Genomic DNA, 22,392 nt, shown 5'->3' with positions numbered 1-22,392 from the left:
CTTTTTGTTGGGTTGTATAGTAAATTGCTTTTAAGTACAAAAAATAAAACCAAAAATGGGGCGAGATTTACGCAGCAATGGGTGGCGGGTTGGTGAGGGAAAAAGAGCAAAGGAGCTGATAGAGTGGAAACGTTGCCGTTTTTATCTCACTGTTCCCGAATCCCAACCATGGCAGAAACAATGTGGACAGTGCAAGAAGACTCGATAAGAAGAGGGTTACGCCAAGCAGAAGTCCGTGCACTGAGCTCTTGGTCCTCCGGAAGTCCAGAGAGAGAGAGAGAGAGAGAGAGAGAGAGATAGATGACTCTGGGCCTAATTAATGCGAACCCAGTGGTTCACGCCAAGAAGGAGAGGATTGCTCGCACCGAAGATCTTCACTGTGATGACGCCGTTGATCCACTCGAAATCTATGATATCCTCTTCTCTCTTTCCTCCTTTCGCCTTAAGTTTTTTTCATTTGTTTGTTAGCTCTTTGTTTCCAGGTATATTCTGCTTTTCCTTCCTCTGCTTGATTAGATAATGGAGGGAAAGGGGAAAAAATTACACAACTAGATGAAGTTAATTGACTTTTCAGATCAAAAAATTGAGACCTAGGACAGTCACTTGCTTATTGTTTCCTCAAAAATGTTGTTGGAACGTAGGAGGTTTGTTGTGATCTTTGACTAGAATCTTGATCACATTACGTGAGGGATATAAGAGATCCGGAGCATCCGTATTCACTGGAACAGCTCAGTGTTCTCTCTGAGGAGTCCATTGCCGTTGACGAGAAGCTCGGCCGTATTCTGTGAGTAGTAGTAATTGTTTTTACCCAATTACGATTACCTCCTTATTACCAATTTTTGTTAGATTATAGAATAGATTATATGAAACTTAACTTTGTTGATGTTTAGTTTTATTGTCCGATGACTCTGATCGCATGAAATTTTGGAGTAATATGTTTGTGGACTAAGCTCTAGTCCAGTCCCTCAATCCTGTCCAGTTTGGTACATTGTGGTAGTTCATTTGGTAGCCCTCGCAGAGAAGTTTATTCATGCCAAAATTTGTTTAATTAACATTGTTCTAAATATTGGCCTCGGTACTAGGTGGTGGTCTGCCGCCTCTACTTGGGGCCTGGGCACTGAATTAGAAGGAGATGCGATTAGTTGCCCGCTAGGTGGGAATGGGATAAGTCCACAACTAATTGGCTAGGTGGCTGGGTGGGATTAGGTGGTTGGGCGGGATTAATTGGAGAATGAGGCGGCTAGGTGAGATTAATCGGAGAATGAGGCGCTTAGGTGGGATTAATTAGAGAATAAGTTCGGATTAATCAGGGGTTGAATACATAATTTTGCTAATCTAAGAGGTTAAGTGTTGTGGTAATCTATCTATCTATCTATCAATATATTGTAGAAATGTAGTTGAGTCCTCAATAGCCTCCAAACTTCTATTCCTAATTTTTTAGATTTTTTATTTTTTTACATTTCTTAAAATTGGAAGAGAGAGGGAGATAGGGGATGATGTGGGAGAGAGAGAGAGAATGTGGGAGGGGGAGGGAGATAGCATGACGTGGGGGGGTGGTTGGGTTGTGAATAACTGTGCAAGTATATAAACTGTTTTCCCCATCCTATTGATTAGTACTCTTACCTTCTTTTTTCTTTTTCTTTTTTCACGATTAGTACTTCTATTATAGTTCCTTCTTTGTGAATTACAGTTTCTTTTGAAAGAGATTAAAATTAGCATTGTGCCCGCTCGATATAAGAAAGAGAAAAAATAAATGTAAACTCCTTTTTGTTGCCTCGTGCATAGAACTAGTACATTCGATACACGGATTTGAAAAAACCAATGTTTTTTTATCCCATGCATGGAACGGGTACGTTCGATACACGGGGTCGAAAAAAAATCAATGTTATTTTTTTATCCCGTGCATAGAATGGGTACGTTCGATACACGGGGTCGAAAAAAACCAATGTTTTTTTATCCCGTGCATAGAATGGGTACAAACGCTAGTATACTATTAAGAGAGGGAGGGGGATAAAGGAGGAAATGGGAGAAGAAAGAGGGTGTTTGTTGGTGGGAGAAGGAAGGTGGAGAAGGGAGGAGGGGAAAGCTTATCCCCCTCCAAGGGTGTTGGCTAACAACACCTCCCATCCTAGGATTAGCTTATCCGGGTGGGGAAAAAGACCAAATTACCCCTCAAATTATTTTCTATTCTCAATGAATTAAATAAGGGCAACCACGTAATTTATCGCATTATCCACTCTTATCCATCCACTCTTATCCACCCATATCAACTACTTCTCAAGTATAAGCTAATCCTCACTCCTTAACTAATCCCCTCTTATAACATATCCACCTCTTATCCACCCTTGTTCCTTTTCCACCCAAAACCTTATCTTTCCAACAAACGGGCCGTTAGGGTTTTAGTGTAGTTTATATGATATATATACCTATACACTATACAACGTAAATGATTTAAATCTAAACCTTGTCTTCTCTGCTCGTTGCCGCTGCAAACAAACCAACGATCCTCTCTCTCTAGCATCTCTTTGTATCATTTCTCTCTCTCTCTCTCTCTCTCTCTCTCTCTCTCTCTCTCTCTCTCTCTCTCTCTCTCTCTCTCTCTCTCTCTCGGCTCTGTTTGTATGTAGTCATTGTTTTTGTTCATATTTTTGTTGTGAAATAAAGTGAATTATGTGTATATAGGCTTTGTCTGTTGTGAAATTATTTGTATGTAGGCTCTATGTCCTCTGTTTGGTTGTTATTCAATGTTTTATTCTATAGTTCTACTTATGTTGTTCTACTTGCTCAAAAATTGGGGAGGGAGGAGGATAATATATATATATTTTTAAATAAAAGAGAAAAACTGACTACTCTCTAGGCTCCGATTAGTCTCTGCTTAATCGGCCTGGGCTCTAGGCAGTGTCTGGCCGTTCAACTAGCGCCAAGCGACTTTTAGAACATTGTTAAATGTTAATTAACCATCGATATATAAATAAACAAATTACATTAGTAGAACAAAAAATGGACGGCGCCAAATTTTAATGGTTAAGTCTTTCATGTTTTTGTTACACGTGTTTAGTCTACATAGCTTTTGAAGTCCGATTAAGCTAATTTTTGTGAGGATCAACTGTTATGTGCATGCTACAAGATGAACGGTTCCCATTATTGTGATTGGTTTCGAGCAAGCCCACCAACAGGGCAAAACTGGAGCAAACCGAACTGGATTGAGACTGGACTTGAGCTCAGTCCTATGTTTGTGGGCCAATGTTGAGTGTTGCTATTTTTTGATTCAGAGTGAAATCTAGTGAGGTCACAACATATTGACAGGAGAAAGGAAGAATAAAGAAATTATTGCTTGTGAAATCAATAGTAATTCCACAAAAGTTGTGAACAATCATGTTATTTTGAGCCCCTCCTCACTGCGTTGTGGTCTGTACCCAAACCATACGAATGGACATCAAGATGTGGACCTAATGGATTTGGGGGCAGGCTGAACAATCTTCCAGTCCTTGTGGATTTGGGTCCTTCCTCGGGAACCTTGTCATCTAAAACCACAAATCTCAACATAGTTTTGCTGCGACAGCCTCTCTAACAACGCTATCCATGGACTCACCAACCTCACCTTATTATTCTAGAAGGACAAAGAAGTCAACACTAATGGAATTGAAACTAAAGTGTATCAATTCACCTCATTTTAGGATCAGTACCATTATGGCATAGATCTCTTACAGTATGCTGTCTTGTAGCCAAATCCAATAAGATCATTGATTCTCTGAGATCTTTGAAATACATATTAACTGCTCTGATAGTATCAAGAAACGAGTAAAAACCAGCTTGCTTTCTTTTAGTTTTTTAAGTCCAAACTAATACTCAGCCAATATGCTCTAGTTATGTAGTAGTACTAAAGTTTCCTATTTGTAGGATAACTTTTACCCCAACCATTCAGCACTGCAGCATGGCAACAGTAATTGGCCTTTGCCTTAGAGTTAAACTAAAGGAATGTTTCCCTCCACATTTTAAGGTCAGTTCCTATATCCATCTGGTATTTGATATTTTCTAATGACATATATTGTAAGTTGAGCCTGATTAAAACTGATGGTGAAGTTTGCCTGCCAATCTTTCCCTAACTTTTGCTTTGCTGGAGTTAACAGAAACATTCCATGGATTTTTCAGTCTTGTGTGTATCTCTTCTGGATTCTTCTTATCCTGACATCTTTAGTTCTAGTAACGCAATCTTTAGTTCTAGTTAGTTGGTCTGCTCATAGGGCTTCTTCACATAATCACAATTGTGTAATTGTGTTACTAACTTTTCGCAATAAACTCTTTAGTGCAAATTCTAGTTAGATAGGTTGACAAATACTTACCCATTACCTATGTTACTTGGACTCGGCTCCGGTGCGGTTAAATGATTTTCATTCTGAAGGTATGGGGGACACACCAGGAATTTATAACTTTAATATTTATTTCATATTTTCTAGCTTTATTGATGTTTACTAGCTATCTTCGATTTTTTCATGCATGTTGTAGCACTTGTATGCTTGTTGTAGTAGTTCTATGCTCGTGAGAAATTGAAGTTAGAAAATGTGCTTGCAAAGTTATTATGCAACTAAACATGTCCAACACGGATCCAATACACTTGTGCAATTGTTGAGTGTCTGACACAGGTACTTTATGCATCTTACTTGATAGATTTTAAAGGATCCATGTGACATAGCCCATTACTCAAATAGTATATGAGGCATTAGTAATTGGCATCCAACGCTTGTTACATTCTTATATTTCCTTATCACATACGCATCTTACATGCACTGTACATAATATGTACACAGGTAGATAGTTATTTTTGTTTTTGAAATTAATAGTAGCCGGTAATTTAATGTTAAGGATGCCTTAAATAGCTAAATAGTATTTTAGAAGTCCCTCTCATGCAAGTCTGTTCAACTTCTTGGTAACACAATTAAGGTTGGGGCAAAAGAAACTACTTACAACAGAGTTACTATAGCTTACTGGCAGCATACAAAGTGATTTGTACGTATACCGTTTGGTGTCTTATTCTCCTGCGCATAAAACAAGTGCGTCGACACTGGAGAACTTAAGTTATATTGAAGCATCATTTCTTTTGCCATCCGTTTTATAGTTTCGTATATTTTTCCAACCTAAACTTTTACCTGAATAATTTTGCAGGTAGACATTAAAGTGGCTCCTGGATCCCATGCAAATGAAGAATCAGGTGAGTTTAAGAAAAGCCTTGAAACGTGTTTATAATAGTTTCCCTTATTGCTTTGGTTGTTAGCGTATGGGTTCTGAAACTGGTTAGATTCGTTGGAAATAAGAACAGAACATTCTATCAGAGTTATTCGTGAGGCACATGCAGCTTTATCTCACTGAGGGCATATATTGAACATAACCTTAACAAATTGCTTCTACATAATGGACCACAAAATTATAAAAACTTGTGCATTACTGCACTGGAAATAAGTATAAATCATACCAAACCAAACTGACCCTTAAGTCCAATCAATTGGTGTCGGTTACATGAATGTGTTTTCCCCCTTGAGCTCTTCTGAGGGCATTGTGTAAGGAACTTTCTAAATGAAATGTTTATGCATTTTGTAAACTGCAAAACAACTCTGGTTACACATAACCTACCAAGTAGCTAGAAAGGAGAAACACTTTTGAATAGTATGTTTCAAACAAATCAACCATTCCTCCAAATTTTCTAGCAAGCTAATAGAAAAGGGTAAATTTCTATCTTTTTAAAGAGTGATATCCACGAACAAATCATCGTCAAAATAAATATAAGCATAAACAGAACCTCTAATTGCATTTCAGAGATAGCAAGAGAGAGTATGGTTGCCTTATCAATTGGAGTTAATTTGCAGCGTGAGATAGACATAATGTGATTGCGAAGATTGTAGAAGCCCTGGCTCCAAACCAATTACCTTCTATTCAATGGAATTAAGGAAAAAATCATGTTAGAAGGATTCAAAAACACATGCCTTATTTTTTTCGTCTCAGAGCGCACCAGCTACGATATCGTAGTGGTGCTGGCTGCTGCTCACTTCTTGTCAATGCCGATGTAGCCTAATGTTTGAGAGATTTTGGGGAGGGACAAGGAATGAAAGTGGTTTAAAGAACTACGTATTTGTACATGAAAAAGGATTTCTTTGAAATCTTGAATAACACTCGCAGGGGCTAAAAATAAGTTTAGTGTAGGCATCTATCTTCCCTTCTTGTTCAATTAACTCACCATAACCCAATTTGATTCAATTAACCCAACTGGGTAACTCGCCAGGTTTTTCATCCACCCACTTATTTAAGTCAGAACTTAAAGCCTACCATCGAAAAACTATCCATATTTAATCCATACACATGCTTCCATCTACATGTTCATAGGGTGCGAGCTGATTGTTGTAAATATATTGGTTTCTTCTGACCATATCTAATTGTTTTAACTTAAGCAATGAAAGGATGAGTTGAGTCATGACTCATGTTGGCACTTAAATTTATTTTCATGCATTTGAGTGCATGGAGATATGAACAACAGAGTGTAGGAAGTCATAGCGGAGAGGCTTGCCTCATAGAGTTGATGGTAAAAGATTATATGTGATGGACAAGGAACCCGAAGTTACCATTCTTAGTATTTTACATTTATAAGATCATTGTTTGTTGCTGATGCCTTTGTCTTGATCCAACCTTTGTAATGCTTCAAGTACACTTCTGGTGTGGAACTAATGAACCTTTTCTATTCCTCAATATTTTAGTTGAGACCTATCTCAATTGCTTCTGTTGTGAATCCAAATCTGTAAATAGAAGTGTTGAAACTTTCTGAGACCATCCACTTTATGCATACATTGTCAAAGATAAAGGGTTGTCTTGAGTTCTCCTCCCCCATAGCCCGGTCAATTGGGGATTACATGGGTACTGTTTCTGCTGTTAATCTTGTTGAACTGCTGAAAGTCATGAAGCAAAAGAAGCAAGTAGAAAGCTTTGGTATTACAATTGCATCATTCAGTATTTGTCAAGCATCAAATTCTGTTTTGGTTTCTCCGATTTGGTTAAATCCTTCCGTTTTAGTTTCTATTTCTCTTCCCGAAGTATAATGGAATTCTTGCAATGCAAATTGGATTGCTGCAGTTAACAAGCAGTTGAATGATAAAGAAAGAGTTGCAGCTGCATTGGAGAATCCAAACCTCCGACAACTTGTGGACGAGTGCCTTTACTCCAATGAACTTTGATCAATTACACTTGACAGCCATCCCCTCAATCCATTGTGTACATAAATGACTTAACGAAGACAACTTTAGCTTGTAGTGGTTTGCAGTGTGTATATTGTAACATCCTATCTTTATCTAGAATAAACTCCAAAATACACTGCATTTTATACACTTTTAGGCCTTTATTCTTTCTATAAACAAATTACATCACCAAAATAAATAAAAGCTGCCAACGAAATAATCCTCTAGATACTTCAAAAATGTTAAACTCTTCCGACTCTCCAAATAACCTTTAAATGTTCTGCCTCCACTAATCCAGTTTCACACTTGAAAAATAAATTATTTCGGGAAGTATACAATACAACAGAATGACAATGCTCTTATTCAAGTGGAATCATTAAACGATAGTCGACCACTAAGTCGAAACAAATAATCACAATGGACCTCATACCACGCTTTCCTCAGTACATGATCAGTGACCTTCTCCAATACCTTCCTCACTGCCCATTCAGGATATTGGACAAATTATAATTGCTAAGGTCACTCGATCCCTGTACTAAACAGTTCTATAGCACTCAGCCAACAATATCATAATCAATAACAATTATTCACTTTTTAACAATATTTCATAGGATTGAACAAATATTAGAGATAATCAAAAGGAGTACAAAAAAAAATGAGAATTTAGAAAGGATTCTGAAAGTGGGAAGTATATCGTATACTCTATGGATTATCTCAAAATAATAATGTTTTGACTGCCTCCTGAGAGCATCCTACAACCTCCTGGTTCTCGGCCAACTCATTGGCCTAAGCCCCAAAGCACGCCTTGTGAAATGAAAATCATATTTTTTTTCTTTCTTTTCCTTTTCTCCTCCTCCCAGTAAACACACTCTCTCCCTCTTTCTTTGTTGCCGAAAATTATGGAAAATGTGATGGGAATTGGGGGGTGGCTAACTTTGTAGGGAATTGAGAGGAAGGTGGAGTATGTGGGAAGTTGGTGATGTAAAAATGATAAGTGGAGAGGATATTTATAGGGCAAAGTCACCTTCCTCTCTCCTTTTTTTTTTTATTTATCCGAAATTCATTTCAATAAAGTCAAGCGGCACTTACAGCGAAACCATCCGAATACAATGTAAATGAATCTACAAACTACCCATCACAGAAAAAATACATGAAAACACAAGGATAAAGAGACAAGCTAGCTTCTAGATCTATGCCGAGCCTAAGCTCCCTCCACACCGCCTCAAAAGGTCGGGTCACGTGGCGCATAAAATCTGTCCACCAAACTGCCTCGGGTATGCGAAGAAACTTGAATAAAGACAGCAACCAAGCATTGATGGAAACAGATTGAACACAAGCAGGTCGGTTGCCGCGCCACCTTGAGAAGCCCCAAAAAGCAAGCTGGCCTGCTCTGGCCGTAGGATGCACGCCCGACGTCATCAGATGCTAGGACGGACCACAACCAAAGCGATGGAGCTAAGAAACTCCGGCAAGCCCTCGCTGTCACGACGAGCTCCGGGCACGACGAACGGAAAAGAAATCCTCCTGGGCTAAAATTCCGAATGACCCATGACCACGGCGGCCGATGAAACGAGACACCACAGCTTACCTGTTCAATCCCAAAGCTGAAACTGACAAACCTCTCCACGGGCAAAGCCCGGGAGTAGCGTCTTCTCCGAGAACCAAGCCTGAAGTCGACACAGAAGAACCAAACCCTAAGCTAGCGTTATTCGCCCACCACCACTCCCTTCGGATCTGGGGAAACCAGACCGAAAACTAACCGGACTGGGGAAAAACCAGCCGGTGGAAGAAAAGAGAAAAGCCGGACCAAGCCGGAAGACCACGGACCAAACCCTAACCCTACCTCTTCGATTATTAACGCCCACCACCGCTGTCAACCTCCCACAAACCAGATCAGAGAGGGTGAGGAGGAGCCGGACAGGAAAAGTCACCCGCCATCGCCGGAGACTCACCCACCGGACAACACAACGTTACAACCTCCAAACCGGAGAGGAAGAAACCAGACCACAGAGGGGGAAGAGGGAAGAGGGAAGGAGAGGGGAGAAAGACGGGGGCGGGGTCTGCCCCCCACCCCAGGAGAAAAAACCTAATGGCGCAAGAGGAAGAGAGAAGGGAGAGGAAAGTTAGAGAGAGAGTTTTCCTTCCTCTCTCCTTGCTCCCCACGGCCTCTCTCTCTCTCTCTCTCTGTCTCTCTCTCTCTGCCATTTTCTCATTGAATTAGGGAATAATGTCCCTAGGTGGATGAGTGTTCTAGCTTACCCCTTAAAAAATAAGTATTTATTTGTAATTTTCAAATTTAAAAATAATTGGTTTACTGAAATAAAAAAATATGCAATATGAATCTTGTTTATAGATTTCGATGAGATCAATCAAACTTTGCAAAAAAATTAAGAAATTATTTTCATAATCCCATTATTTTTAAGTTTGAAAATAAATTCTTATTTTTTAAGTACTTATTTGAGAAAGTGGAACAGGGCCAATAATCATGGTGGTGCATGTTAGTGTGATCAAAACCCCATCTCCCTCTCACCCACGTGCTGTGCCAGTTTACCCCCTTAAAAAATACTGTAAGTACTTATTTGTAATTTTTAAGTTTAAAAATAAAAGGCTTACTAAAATAAAAAAAATATGTAATATATATCTTGTTTGATAGATTTTGATAAGATCTATCAAATCCTATAAAAAAAAATTAAAACTTTATTTTCGTGAGTCCATTATTTTTGAACTTGAAAATAGGTCATTACTCCCTCCGTCCCTATTTAATTATTCACTACGGTTTTTCGGGTATTTTCAACGACTTATATCTCTCAATGTGTATTATATGTTTTATGTTTTTAAAATCATTATTTTATAGAAAAAATTGAAATCTATCAAACAAAATTCATATTGCATATTTTTTAAAATATACGTTAAGAGATATAAGTAGTTGAAAATACGAGTAAAACCGTAGTGGACAATTAAATAGGAACGAAAGGTGTATTTTTTAAGTATTTATTTTAAAATGCGGGCTAATCTCTCTCTTGTGACATCAATATGTACTATGTAGGTAAAACGCATGCATGTGATTGTGTAAGGGGATCCAGAACACAATCCCATCCTTTCCGCGCGCTCTCTCTCTCTCTCTCTCTCTCTCTTACACATGGAAAATGCTGAAGAATAATCCTTATCTCTTTTTCTCTTGCTCCCCACACATACATCTCTCTCTTCCTCCAGATTTCTCTTCCTCAAACTAACTCTCTCTCTCTCTCTCTTTCGCACACACTAAATTGATTTGATGGAAAGAAATAAAATGAGTAGACGTGGTGGGTGGTATAGTATGTGCATGCATGTATTAAATACGTACATATGTATGTGTACATAAATCTTCAGGTTAAGGACCTTAAAATGAGGACCTTATATGCGGACCTTTCATTTCTCGCCTTTCCCGATCGGATTTCAATGATTCGAGCCGCTCAATGTGTTCAGAACGTGATTTTAATCGGCAAAAAAAATGACCGGAAATGGCTTGATTTGAACAGTTGTTATTTGAACCGTTAGATGAAAAACAAACAAAAACTGCTCGGATGAAGCCCTTCCCGATTTTTTTTTTGCTGATTTCTCTCGAGTAACCCTTAAAATCACATTCTGAACATATTGAGCGGCTCGGATCATCAAAATTCGATTGGAAAAGGGAGGTCCATATTTTATTAAAATAAAGTAGTCCTTATAAGAAGGAGACTCTGTATGTGTGTGTGTGTGTGTGTGTATATATATATATCAGGTCTAAGTTATATATGGTTTAGACTTAAGTAATATTAATTACTAAAACAATTTAATGAGTCAAAATAGTTTAATTAGTTTCATAAGCTATTGATGTAAATAATAAAATATTTAAATATTTATTCGAAAAAAATTGGGTTGAAATTTCGGATTGTTACAATGACCTCCTAAAAGTAACTTGGCATTGTCCGGACTTTTACATACGTTGATTCCCATGGATTTGCTTGTTGGCCCAGTTTGTTATCACTTTTAAATTATATTGTTAAATTACGGTTATTTAGATTAGTCACTTACAAAGTTTAAGATAAGTTGGAGATGTTTTTGTTTTAGCTTTTCATAAGTTAAAATAAAAGTTCAGACTGTGTTTTAGATAAGTCGTAGAGTTATTATTATCAAGTAAATGTCTAGAGTAACCTTAATTATTACTATATGGAAACACTATTGAGTTAAGTGCTTTTCCATGAAACTGTATTTTTTCAACTCCAAATAAGCACAAAAAATCTACAAATTAGAGTTTGAAATAATCTTACTTTGTTGGGTCAAATAAGCTAAAAAAGCTAGATAAATGATTATTAGTAATTGATATCAAACACCATTCATCAAAAGGGGGCCGTTATCTTGAAGATCGAGAACGGCAAAGTGTTGTTACTAGATAGAGAAGAAAATGTTATTTACTTCGGTAAAAAAAGAAGGGGGGTTATCACTATATGGTGATTAGGAGGAGCACTTAATCAATTATTACTCCAAGAAAGACTGTATCTTTTTTTCTTTTTTGTTTTCCTTGATCATCGAAATTAAGCAAGAAAGCGACTAGATCTCAAATCTAACTTATTTACCACCATGATCTGATCATTTCTAAAATTCCAGGCTAATTCTTAAAACCAGACACAAATTTTAATTTGGGTGTTACGTACAATTAGTAGTTTCCCTGATGAAGGCATTCATGATCAACGTCTACGATTAGATATATAAGTTTATGATCCATAATTAATGGTCAATTATCATGCCTGACCCACAATATAACATTAGAAGAGTTTTAGTTTAACTTGACAACAATACATAAATATTCCGGTATAAATAAATTTTCATCGAAATATCCTCGATCAACATGCAGCTCTTATTATTTTATTTCTACTAAACAAAATAACATAATAGGAATATATTAATGCAAGTTTTAATTAGCTCAAGTACTCCTCCACAAGTGGACGTACAGTAGTACTACTTGTAAAATTCCATGACCCATAGAGTACAAGCATAACAATCCAGTTTGATGCCAGAAAATCCAGCTCCAACGGCTAGGGTCCGGTACTCCTGTTCTGTGCGCTCCTTCCCTCCGAGTTCGGTCATCATCAGCAAATCAATGTGGAAAGCGGTTCTTGCTGCATCGCTGGTATCTACGATCGCTGGAAGAATTGTCTCCACCACAATTACCTTTCCATGCTCCGGTAGAGCTTTATGGCAATTCTTCAGTATTTGTAGACATTGATCGTCACTCCAATCATGAAGTACACGCTATGATCACATACATCGCCAACAATTAATCGTCATTAGTATTATAACTAGATCAATGTATCGTACTTTATCGAAACCATCTTAATTAATTACCAGAGCATATATAAATGCTATATATGCATCCTAATTACTGATCACAGGTTTACTGATTTTATCTTAGTCATTTTGAACGGAAAACACAATCACCATCATTTTAAGCACGATATCAACAAATTAAAGGACCGAATTGTGGAACAATTAATATTTATGCCTCATGCATGCATGGACATATGGAAACTGAAACTCACCTTCGTGAAAATGGCATCACCCTTTGGAACATTTTCAAACATATCTCCTCCCACATGTTCCACCCCTACAAGGATCGAATTGTGAGACAATTAATATTTATCCGGGTTTGTTTTCAATCGCGCGCCCTCAATAGTGAACATTGAGGTCGGCATATGTTGTTTTTTTATTATTAAAAAAAAAAGGATTAGAAATCATACGTACCGGGATAGGGCGGGGCTTGCTGAATAACATGTGGGAGGTCAAAATTAATGGCCTTGATGTGTGGGTACTTGGCGGTGATCAAGCTGAGGCTGACACCAAGGCCGCCGCCAACATCAACAAGGCTTTGGAGTTGTTCAAAGCCCTTGTAGGAGTGCACGATTTTCTTGATGAGAAGTTTGGTGCCACATTGCATGGCCTTGTTGAATACCTCATTGAACCTCACATCTTTCCCGCAGTATTCAAATGCATGCATCCCGTGTACCCGTTCGAAGGGTATCCCTCCTTCCAAAACTGCCCCTTTTAGTTCGTACCTAGTTAATTAATTAAGGAAATTAATCAAATCATAAGACGGACAAAGTAAAACTACTATTTATTCAAGGAAATTATTAAGCTGAGTTCGAATGTGTGCGTATGATTTAAGTACTAATTACCAGCTGTTAATGTGGACTTTGTCCTGGGACATGAACAGCAAGTACCCTAACGAGACTCCGTCTTGGTCGGGAACGAAGTATTTGGCCACAGGTGCCAGCCCATACACTCTTGTCTCGCCGACTGGGGCAGCAGGCCCAGTCGTCGTTGGGTCATCCGAGGAGGAGATGGCGGCCGAGCATGTGAGAATTGAGTGGCTGGCCAGGAAACGCAGCATCCGGTCCAGCATCTCGGGCGCGTCCGGATTGCGACCGGATGCAGCAGCAGAGGGTGGCAACCGCGACGCGATTTCCGAGGCAGAGAGTTGGGCTCCAGGACCCTCCTTGGCTATGATGTCTAGCGCTTCTAACTCTATCACCGCCTTCAACACCAATGGCAGCACTGAGGAGCGTATCACTTCCATGGCATAGCTATACTGCTTTTCGTCGTCTTTGTCTTCGTCTCTGTTATCTCTATAACATGGCTCCATTTTGTTTCTGTAATTCTAGTTCTTTCTAATAAGGGAATACTGGACTAGGAAAGGCAGCCAATTTTACTACTATTTATAGGAGGAGCAAAACAAAGTTACGTACCGATCCTGTTAATTAACCACTCCCTAGCTTTTCCTCCACGGGTACTTTCTCTATCTTCTCACTTGTTCTTCTTTGCTGTCCTTTTCTGGGTGTTTACACTAGAGATTAAATTATGCAGCATATGTTTTTGGTTTTGTTTTTATTCAATTTTTTTACATATTATTATTTTTATTCTCTTACACCAAATTAAAGTATTCAATGAGCACTTTAATTTGGTATGAGAAATTTAAAAGAATAATATGTGAAAATATGTTTTTTTTTTGGGTTGAAATTGCATGAATTCTTGTAGGGGACAGTTAAAATAGGACGGAGGGAGTATGATGTCGAGGGGCAGAGCTAGGATTTGGAAACGGGGTGGCACCATAATTTATTCATACAATTACGTAAATCAACATGTTTTTGAATTCAATTTTTATGTCAATAAACACTCACTATAACCCGTAAAGAAACATGCAATTAAAATACTAAACTTTTGGAAAATAATTAATGTCCAAATGTGTTACGTCCTCTCCAATTAGTGGGAAAAAAATACAAACCATGTGAGGAAAAAAATATTAAACTTATGGGAAAAAATTTAATGTCCAAACGTGTCACGCCCTCGATTTTCAACATAAATAACAATACCATTTTTAAATACAAACCTTCGCAATAGTACATATGATAGCCCCCAAATATATTACAGTTTCCGAATCCACAGGTTTGTCTAACCGATACAGTATTCCAAAAATAAAGAAAACAATACAATGCAATTTGTTTTACGAAGATATGCAAGTACTTCCAAAAAATATATATATAACCTTAGCTTGTAATGTCTGCATGCACTTCACACCCTCCAAGACTGTGTCCCTGAAGTGTACCTGAAAATGGTAGGGTGAGCTACACTAGCCCAGCAGGAAAATCTATACATAAGCTATATGAAATGGTGATGAATCATTCACCTAGAGTGAGTGAATATGATGAGATCTACAAAGAAACATGGGTCTTCCACCACAAACGAGCATACTACAACCAAGGAATCATGATTTCATAAAGATAACCCTAATAGCTCACATGTCAAACTAGAAGCAAAAATTGACTCGAATTATTCCAATTAGACCACAACTTATCATCAATCGTCATTTATCCATCGCTACGCAATTACTCCATTCTACCTTGATCTATACGAATATGTGATGATCATGCACCAACAGTAGTACGTGAGCAACATTATATATGTACAACGAACCCCAAGATGCTAATGACAATGAGTATATCTATCAGCAGAACAACACGAACATATCATTGGATTTCCTTTTTGTACATAATTGATTTGTGTTTTATTTCTCAAGTATTAGCCACTCCATGCAACAAGAACTGGTTTTCTTGATTTGTACCGAACAAGAGGCTCAATGAGGAAGGATAGTAATCCAAGATACAGTTCAAAGTCGAATGACAAGCCAAATATTAGATTAACAACTTTATCTCTCTTTTCATTTCTCAAGCAACACAGGTCATAAGTCTAGCTCAACCAATCAACAATGCGTGATATGTGATGCAAAGCAATGCACCGGGCAATGTTGGGCCCCATAACCCTCGCCAAGGTCCCACCAAGAAAGTGAACCAGGCTCCGTCCATATTGACGTGAATTCCGGGCGGTGTTGGGTCCCGTAACCCTCTCCAAGGTCCCACCAAGAAGGTGAACCGGGCTCCGTCCATATTGACGTGAATTCCGGGTGGTGTTGGGTCCCGTAACCCTCGCCAAGGTCCCACCAAGAAGGTGAACCGGGCTCCGTCCATATTGACGTGAATTCCGGGCGGTGTTGGGCCCCGTAACCCTCGTCGACATCCGAAGTTGGATATGACTCCATCCATTGTCCATATGCTATGACATGCCACTCCACGATACGTACAAAGTTCGATATCACACATAGCCATAACACTCGAATCATAGGTCCATAAACATCCTTCATTATGCACAATCCATCCATAATCAATCTCACACCCATTATCGAGTTAAAACAATTATACAACATCACTAAAAATTGCATACTCAATATTTTTCAATAATTCTAACGCCAAAATATCATCAACTTACCAATCTTTAAAACCCATAAGGACTCATAACCAATAGCGTCATTTAACCATAACAAACGATGAAAAACGCAGCCCTGTATGCCGCTCGAATTTCCAGATTTCAGTTCAATTTTCTAAAAATCACTATAAAGCGAGTTCTTAATACTTTTAAACGATTCCAGTCCCAAAAGTTGCGCGAGTGAACGAAGCTTAAAAGGTATGAAGGAACCCTAGTCAAATCTGAACTCCAAGGATGGTTAAACAGGCATTTATCGAAGCAATACGAATTTGTCACGCATCAACGTGACAGATTGACACATCTCCACTCAAACGATCATAACTTTTGGCGTACTAAGAGTTTTAAGGCGATTCTAGTGGCAATACAAAGCTGACTTCAAGATCTCGAAATCGATATGAAGTTTACATGAATCGGACATCAGACGAGAAAGTTACAGCCATTTGAAGTTTGGCGCAAACCGAAAACGAGCAGAAACCGAGACAGATTCGTGACCAAACTTCTAAAATCCACCATTAATTCAATTCTCAACGGTTTCAAGTGATTCCAGCGGCATTAGAACGGGCTTTAAGTCTACTCTATTCCATACGAAGGAACCAAAATTAAATTCTAAGCTTAAGAAGGCGTAAAACCCCGAAAACAAAGACCCTGTTCTGCAGATTCTCGGAAATGGAAGAAACAACCTCAAACAACAAAACAAGGCACGATCTAAGTATATAAACATCTGGGAGTGGAATGGGTGATCACTTAATAACATCTGGGACCTCTCCACTCATTGTCAATTGGTTTTGAGATGGACATAAAGTTTCTACACGGTATCAGAGCGGGGCCCGTTCCACCCCACATTTTAAAAATTAACAATCCACACCTCACGATGACAAACCAGCACAAAGGCTGCACAATGATAGGACCCAAAAAGTGGCCACACGTGACAGACCTCAAATGCGGCTGCACGTGAGGGGAGATGTTAAGGAAATAGAATCTCACATTGCTTGGCAGTGGAATGGGTGATCACTTAATAACATCTGGGACCTCTCCACTCATTGCCAATTGATTTTGAGATGGACATAAAGTTTCTACAATATAAAACGCATAACGAGGGTAAGAAATCCCTACCTCATGGGTTTTAAGCAAAACCCGACCCTTTGACCAAGTCAACCGAGCTCCCACGTGGTCCAATCAAGATTTTTTTTGGATATTCGGAAAGCCTGTGCTCCGTGTAGCAATTTTAATTCTTGGACTTCGTCCGGAATCACGCTCTAAGGTGTTGAGATCGAAGAGAGAAGGGAGGAGAGAGTTTCGGAGGAGAGGAGGAGAGAGTTTGGCCGAGAGAGTGAGAAAAAGAGAAATGGGAGAAAGTAGTCTCCTGGGGGGAATTATTGGCATGGGGAGTAATCCTATGCTCCCACCCCACACACACACATGCGCACCTCTCGCACAATTACCCTTATATCCTCCCACGAAGATGTCACACCGAATATCCGAACCGTTTATCTCAACGGGCCGTACATTAACAAAGAAAAAAAAATATAGCCAAAAAAAAATCACGGGTCTCTACAAAACGCATTACGTTTCTTTCCAAGTAGTGAAAAAAAAGAGAAACCATGTGAGAAATATGCAGTAAATTTGGGAAAAAATTGATGTCCAAATTTATTTGCTTTGTTTGGTTTAGTTTTTGAAAAAAAAATTATGAGAGTAGTAGGGGTAATAAGTGGAGAGAAATAGAGATAGAAATGATTGGAAGTAGAAGAATCTATGAGGAATCTTTTGAAAAATACTTTCCAAAAACTAAAACAAATAAGGCAATTAAATTCCTCTCCAATTAGTGCAGAAAGAAATACAAACTTTTAGAGAATTTATGGAGAGAGAGAGAGAGAGAGAGAGAGAGAGAGAGAGAGAGAGAGAGAGAGAGAGAGAGAGATGAGGCCCCGTTTGATAAACAGAGAGAGAGAGAGAGAGAGAGATGAGGCCCCGTTTGATAAACAGATTGGAGGTTGGGATTTGATTGCTAAGGTGATGGTATTAATAATATTTTGTTTGGTTTTCAAAATTGGTCCGGATTGGTAGTTCCATGGAATGAACAATCCAGCCCATAGGGGGTATTAGCAATAGTCCAATTAGTGCAGAAAGAAATACAAACTTTTAGAGAATTTATGTAAAAACTTCAAATATGAGAGAGAGAGAGAGAGAGAGAGAGAGAGAGAGAGAGAGAGAGAGAGAGAGAGAGAGAGAGAGAGATGAGGCCCCGTTTGATAAACAAATTGGAGGTTGGGATTTGATTGCTAAGGTGATGGCATTAATAATATTTTGTTTGGTTTCCAAAATTGGTCTGGATTGGTAGTTCCATGGAATGAACAATCCAGCCCATAGGGGGTATTAGCAATATCCTTTGGGATTTGGTATTCTTAGTCCAATTCCAACCCCTTCTCATTACCAATTTCTTCTATCAATCCAATCCCATCATCTAATCTCATTTCAAACAAACATACTCAGGTTCCGTTCCGGAACCAAAAATAAGTCCTTATTTTTTAAGAAGGTAATTTCAAGCTCAACAATTATGGGTTTATTGAAATCTAAAAATATGCAATATGAATTTTGTTTGGAAGATCTCGATGAGATCTTTTATACAATGCAAAAAAAAATTGAAAAATTATTTTTTATTTACTTTATTTTTTAATTTAAAAATGTGAAATAAGTTGCTTATTTTTTAAGAAGGTTTCTGGAACGGGGCCTCAATATCAATCTCTTCCTATTAACAATTTATTCTCATTATTAATCTCAATCATAATCCCTTTTTTTTACAAATTTTATTCATCTATCACTGTTATTAAACGGCGTCTGAAAGAGTTGAAAAGAGGAAAATTTTAAAATGAAGAATGCCGAGTTTCAAATCCTTGTGCACCAACACCCAAAGCCAAGGCATGTGACTGAACCACTAATGTCAAAGTGACACTGAGCACATTCTACGTACTTTTTTACTTTAACTCTTTCTCGGTTTTTTTGGTTTTTTCTAAACGGGAGTGTGGCACATGCCACCTCTCCCATGCTAGCTCCGCCCGTGTTGCTATTGTTATTATTTTTTTGTATAAATCAAATAGCTCCGCCCCTATGGTGTTGCTATTTATTACTCTCTCCGTCCCATAATATTTGTTCGGTCCGCAAAACGAGGACTATAAAATAATGTATTTCTTTCAAGAAAAATTTCAATTTTTTTTCATAAGTTAAAAGAACTCGTCAAGATCTAGTAAATTGTTGAATTTTTTTCCAACTTTTCTTACAAAAATCGTATTATTTTTACGTCTCCGTTTTGCGGACCGGACAAATATTATGGGACGGAGGGAGTATTATTTTTTGGATAAATCAATTTCCTATCCTACCGTTATTTTTATTTTTATTTTTATATATCTCCTACCGTGAATAATAAGGGGGAGGCTTTCGGTGGACAACTTTCGATTTGGGACCAATTTGCCCTTTAATTTCCACCATTTTACAGATTGCCCAGGGTATGATTTGGCACGATTTTTCCAATTATGTCCCCCACATGTTTCTGGCTGCGTGGTCTTCCTGGGGTGGTTTCGTCATTTTCCAGCCTGGGCCAAAAAACGTGAACGTGATTACGCCACGTCTCCCTGTGTCCTTTGCTTCGTTTTCTTTTTCTTTTTCTCTGGTTCAGAGAAAACAGCGAGAGAGAGAAAGGAGTTTGGGGGTTCCTTCCGTTCCTTTGCTCTGCCGCTTGCCGTCGAGAGGTATTCCGCGAGATTCGTGATCGATTTCGTGCGTCGATCCTCTCCTGTCTTCCTTGAAGCGCTGGGGGTTGGTACTGTGCAACCAAGAGGTTTCTACTCGCTTTCTTCTGGTGTTTTCTCCCGGTTCCGGTTCTGCTTCCATCTGTGTCGTCGTCTCGTCCGGTGGGAGGTGAGTGCTCTCGGATCTCTGGTTTAGGGGTTTTTCTCCTCTAATTTTTTTTTAGAGGCGCTTTGTTTCCGGCTTCCCTCGACTTCTCGATGTGGTTGTTTTTCCCTGCAGTGTCGGTGTGTTGGTGGTTGTGTGTGTGGTGGGTGCATTTGTCTTGTTTATTGTTGTTTGTGGTTTTGGGTCGTGGGTTTTGGATTCGGCGTTAAGATCGTAAAGCAACGGGAGGAACTGAGGTGGCTGCCGACGGATTTGGGTCTGGGCTGGCCCGATGTATTCCACGGCATCTGTGATTGACGGGTGGCGGCGATGTAGTAAAGTGGGTTCGTTGTAACTATTCTGACCACTTTGCTGGTTTTTTGCTATGGATTCCCTGTTTCCGTTTAGTGCATGTAATGTGTTTTTTTTTGCTTCGTGTTTGGGTTGGGGACTTGATTAATTTTATGTTGCTTCTTTAGGTTTATGCGTTTTGTTCTTTATTAGGTTTATAGTCGAGACTCGAGAGTTTGTGTATCGCTTCTTTTGCATTAGCTTTTCCTTGAATTTACGGGTTCTGTTGTCCTCTTCCTTCTCCTGGTAGCGTGGATTGTTCTGATCTGTTTTGTCTCCAGCAGCTTATGCAAGTATTTACCTATTTTGGACCAATTATGTGTGCTAAAGTTAATAGAGAGAACTTCCTATGGGTCCTGCATGGTCATTCTTTAACCCTTTTCCAAATATAGAAGTGCTCTTTATTCTAGCTTTCACAGTTTTACTTGCTTAGTTGCTTTAAAGTACAGGCCATTTAATATTGGCTATTAGTCCGGTTTTGGCTTTTATGTCTAGGGTTTTCCTGTTCTTTTTGGGTGTCTTTTTTTCCCTGTTTGTTTTGGCTGTTGTGTTGGAGGATTTTCCTGTTTGTTCATTTGTCTTGCTGTTGTGTCTCGTGTTCTTTAGGGTGTCTTCGGCCATTAGACAGTCTTCGTGCCTGGAAGGTACATTTGTTTCTCTATTGTTACTTGTGCACTTTATTGCTCACTACTGCATATGAGGGATCTTATTGCAACCAGTTTTTGCAACACAAAGTTACTGCTGAAAATATTTTGATGTTGCAGCTGGAACCATCGAGTTCGCCGCTTTTGATTCGGGATTGACTAAACCTGTGGGGAGGGAACGAATGGCATGGCAAAGATTCCAGCCTTTCCATCAGCTGTCACTATATGCTGCAGCATTGTTTCGAGGCTTCCTAATTCGGAATTCATTTACTAATCTGCTGCTGCTGGTAAGATACAATCAAAATGCTGATCATGAGTCTGCTATTTTGCTATCTTTTCATGCTGTTGCATAATTATGTATTTTATCTATTTATGTGTTGTATGTTAGCTAATTATGTATATTCTGCTGCTGGGTTCTTACGCTATAATTATGTATGTTATCTATATATGTGTTGTGTACTTGTGATTGAATCATGTGTCACATTGGTGGGAATTTTTGAGTCAGGTATGCAATTTTTTCCAAAGATTTATTCATATAAGGTTGTTCTATTTGAATCACTACTCCTTGGCTTCTCATGAACTTTCCCGCTTTTTAAGTAGTCTTCTCCTCTTTTAAGTAGTGTCAGAGTTTCTTTTATTGTTGTTAGCTAATAATGCCCAACTTGTTTTCAGAGTAACCTTTATCAGTTCCTCTGTTTCATTGCAGACACGTAATAGGGATAGCAAGAGAAGTGCATGCGAAGGGATTTTAAAGGACATGGAAGGATTCTGGCATTAGGCGTGGTTGTTGGCTTCCCTTTTGAATCTTTTAAATCTTGAATTGATATTTTGCCAATACATTTTATATATATATATATATATATATATATATATATATATATATATTATATTTCAGTTCAAATGTGCATTTACCATTTTACAATCATGAGCATTTTATTTCTTGTTTTGTGTGACTGTACAGTCTGTACTATATATCCAAGAGCGTTAAATAAAAAGGAGAGTTTCGATGTGCCATTTTCTAATTTGGGACCAATTTGCCCTTTAATTTTGCCCATTTTACGGATTGCCCCAGGCATGCCAATCCTTTTTTTTTCCTTCTCCCGGTTAATGTGTGTTGTACTCATCTCCCCTCACAACACCTCTCTCTCGCCTCCCTCTTTCTGTTCACTCCCTTTCTGCCCCTCCAGTCCACCACCACTGCACCACACCACCACACCGCCTCTCTTCTCCATCAACGGCATCACCATCAGGTATTTCTCTCTCTCTCTCTCTCTCTCTCTCTCTCTCTCTCTCTTCCCCCATTTTGCTTCTTTTTTTCTTTTTTCTTTTCTTTTTTTTTTTTTTGGGGGGGGGGGGGGTTTCCTTGCCAGTTCCGTTGATTTGCTGATGTTGTCGTTTTGCCCGTACGCTCAGTGCATTACCGCCCTTTGGGTGGGTCTTTATTGTCTGTTTTGGTTTGG

At 38.7% G+C, this 22,392-nt stretch overlaps 2 protein-coding genes and 1 long non-coding RNA gene across 3 annotated transcripts; 2 read left to right on the top strand and 1 right to left on the bottom strand.

The window, feature by feature from the left end:
- The first annotated feature begins 280 nt into the window (after positions 1-280).
- LOC131297885 (protein AE7-like 1) lies at positions 281-7,367 on the top strand. Its single transcript, XM_058323076.1, has 5 exons — positions 281-414; positions 681-784; positions 3,901-4,000; positions 5,164-5,209; positions 7,117-7,367. The coding sequence occupies exons 1-5, from the start codon at positions 301-303 to the stop codon at positions 7,215-7,217; spliced, it is 465 nt and encodes a 154-aa protein (XP_058179059.1). The 5' UTR covers positions 281-300; the 3' UTR covers positions 7,218-7,367.
- Positions 7,368-12,016: 4,649 nt separating this feature from the next.
- Positions 12,017-17,391, bottom strand: LOC131297882 (caffeic acid 3-O-methyltransferase-like). The gene is made up of 5 exons (XM_058323075.1): positions 17,163-17,391; positions 13,409-14,835; positions 12,978-13,288; positions 12,776-12,840; positions 12,017-12,488 (listed from the first exon to the last, which is right to left on the bottom strand). Exons 2-5 carry the CDS (start codon positions 13,873-13,875, stop codon positions 12,195-12,197), a joined length of 1,137 nt encoding a protein of 378 aa, XP_058179058.1. The 5' UTR covers positions 13,876-14,835; positions 17,163-17,391; the 3' UTR covers positions 12,017-12,194.
- A 2,320-nt stretch (positions 17,392-19,711) lies between these two features.
- LOC131297884 (uncharacterized) lies at positions 19,712-21,712 on the top strand. The gene is made up of 3 exons (XR_009190387.1): positions 19,712-19,961; positions 21,053-21,219; positions 21,639-21,712. It is a non-coding gene; the product is annotated as an uncharacterized LOC131297884 (long non-coding RNA).
- Positions 21,713-22,392: the final 680 nt, after the last annotated feature.

Source organism: Rhododendron vialii, chromosome 8a, assembly GCF_030253575.1.
Source record: "Rhododendron vialii isolate Sample 1 chromosome 8a, ASM3025357v1".
Taxonomy (NCBI): domain Eukaryota; kingdom Viridiplantae; phylum Streptophyta; class Magnoliopsida; order Ericales; family Ericaceae; genus Rhododendron; species Rhododendron vialii.
This window is presented reverse-complemented; position numbering and strand designations above follow the sequence as displayed.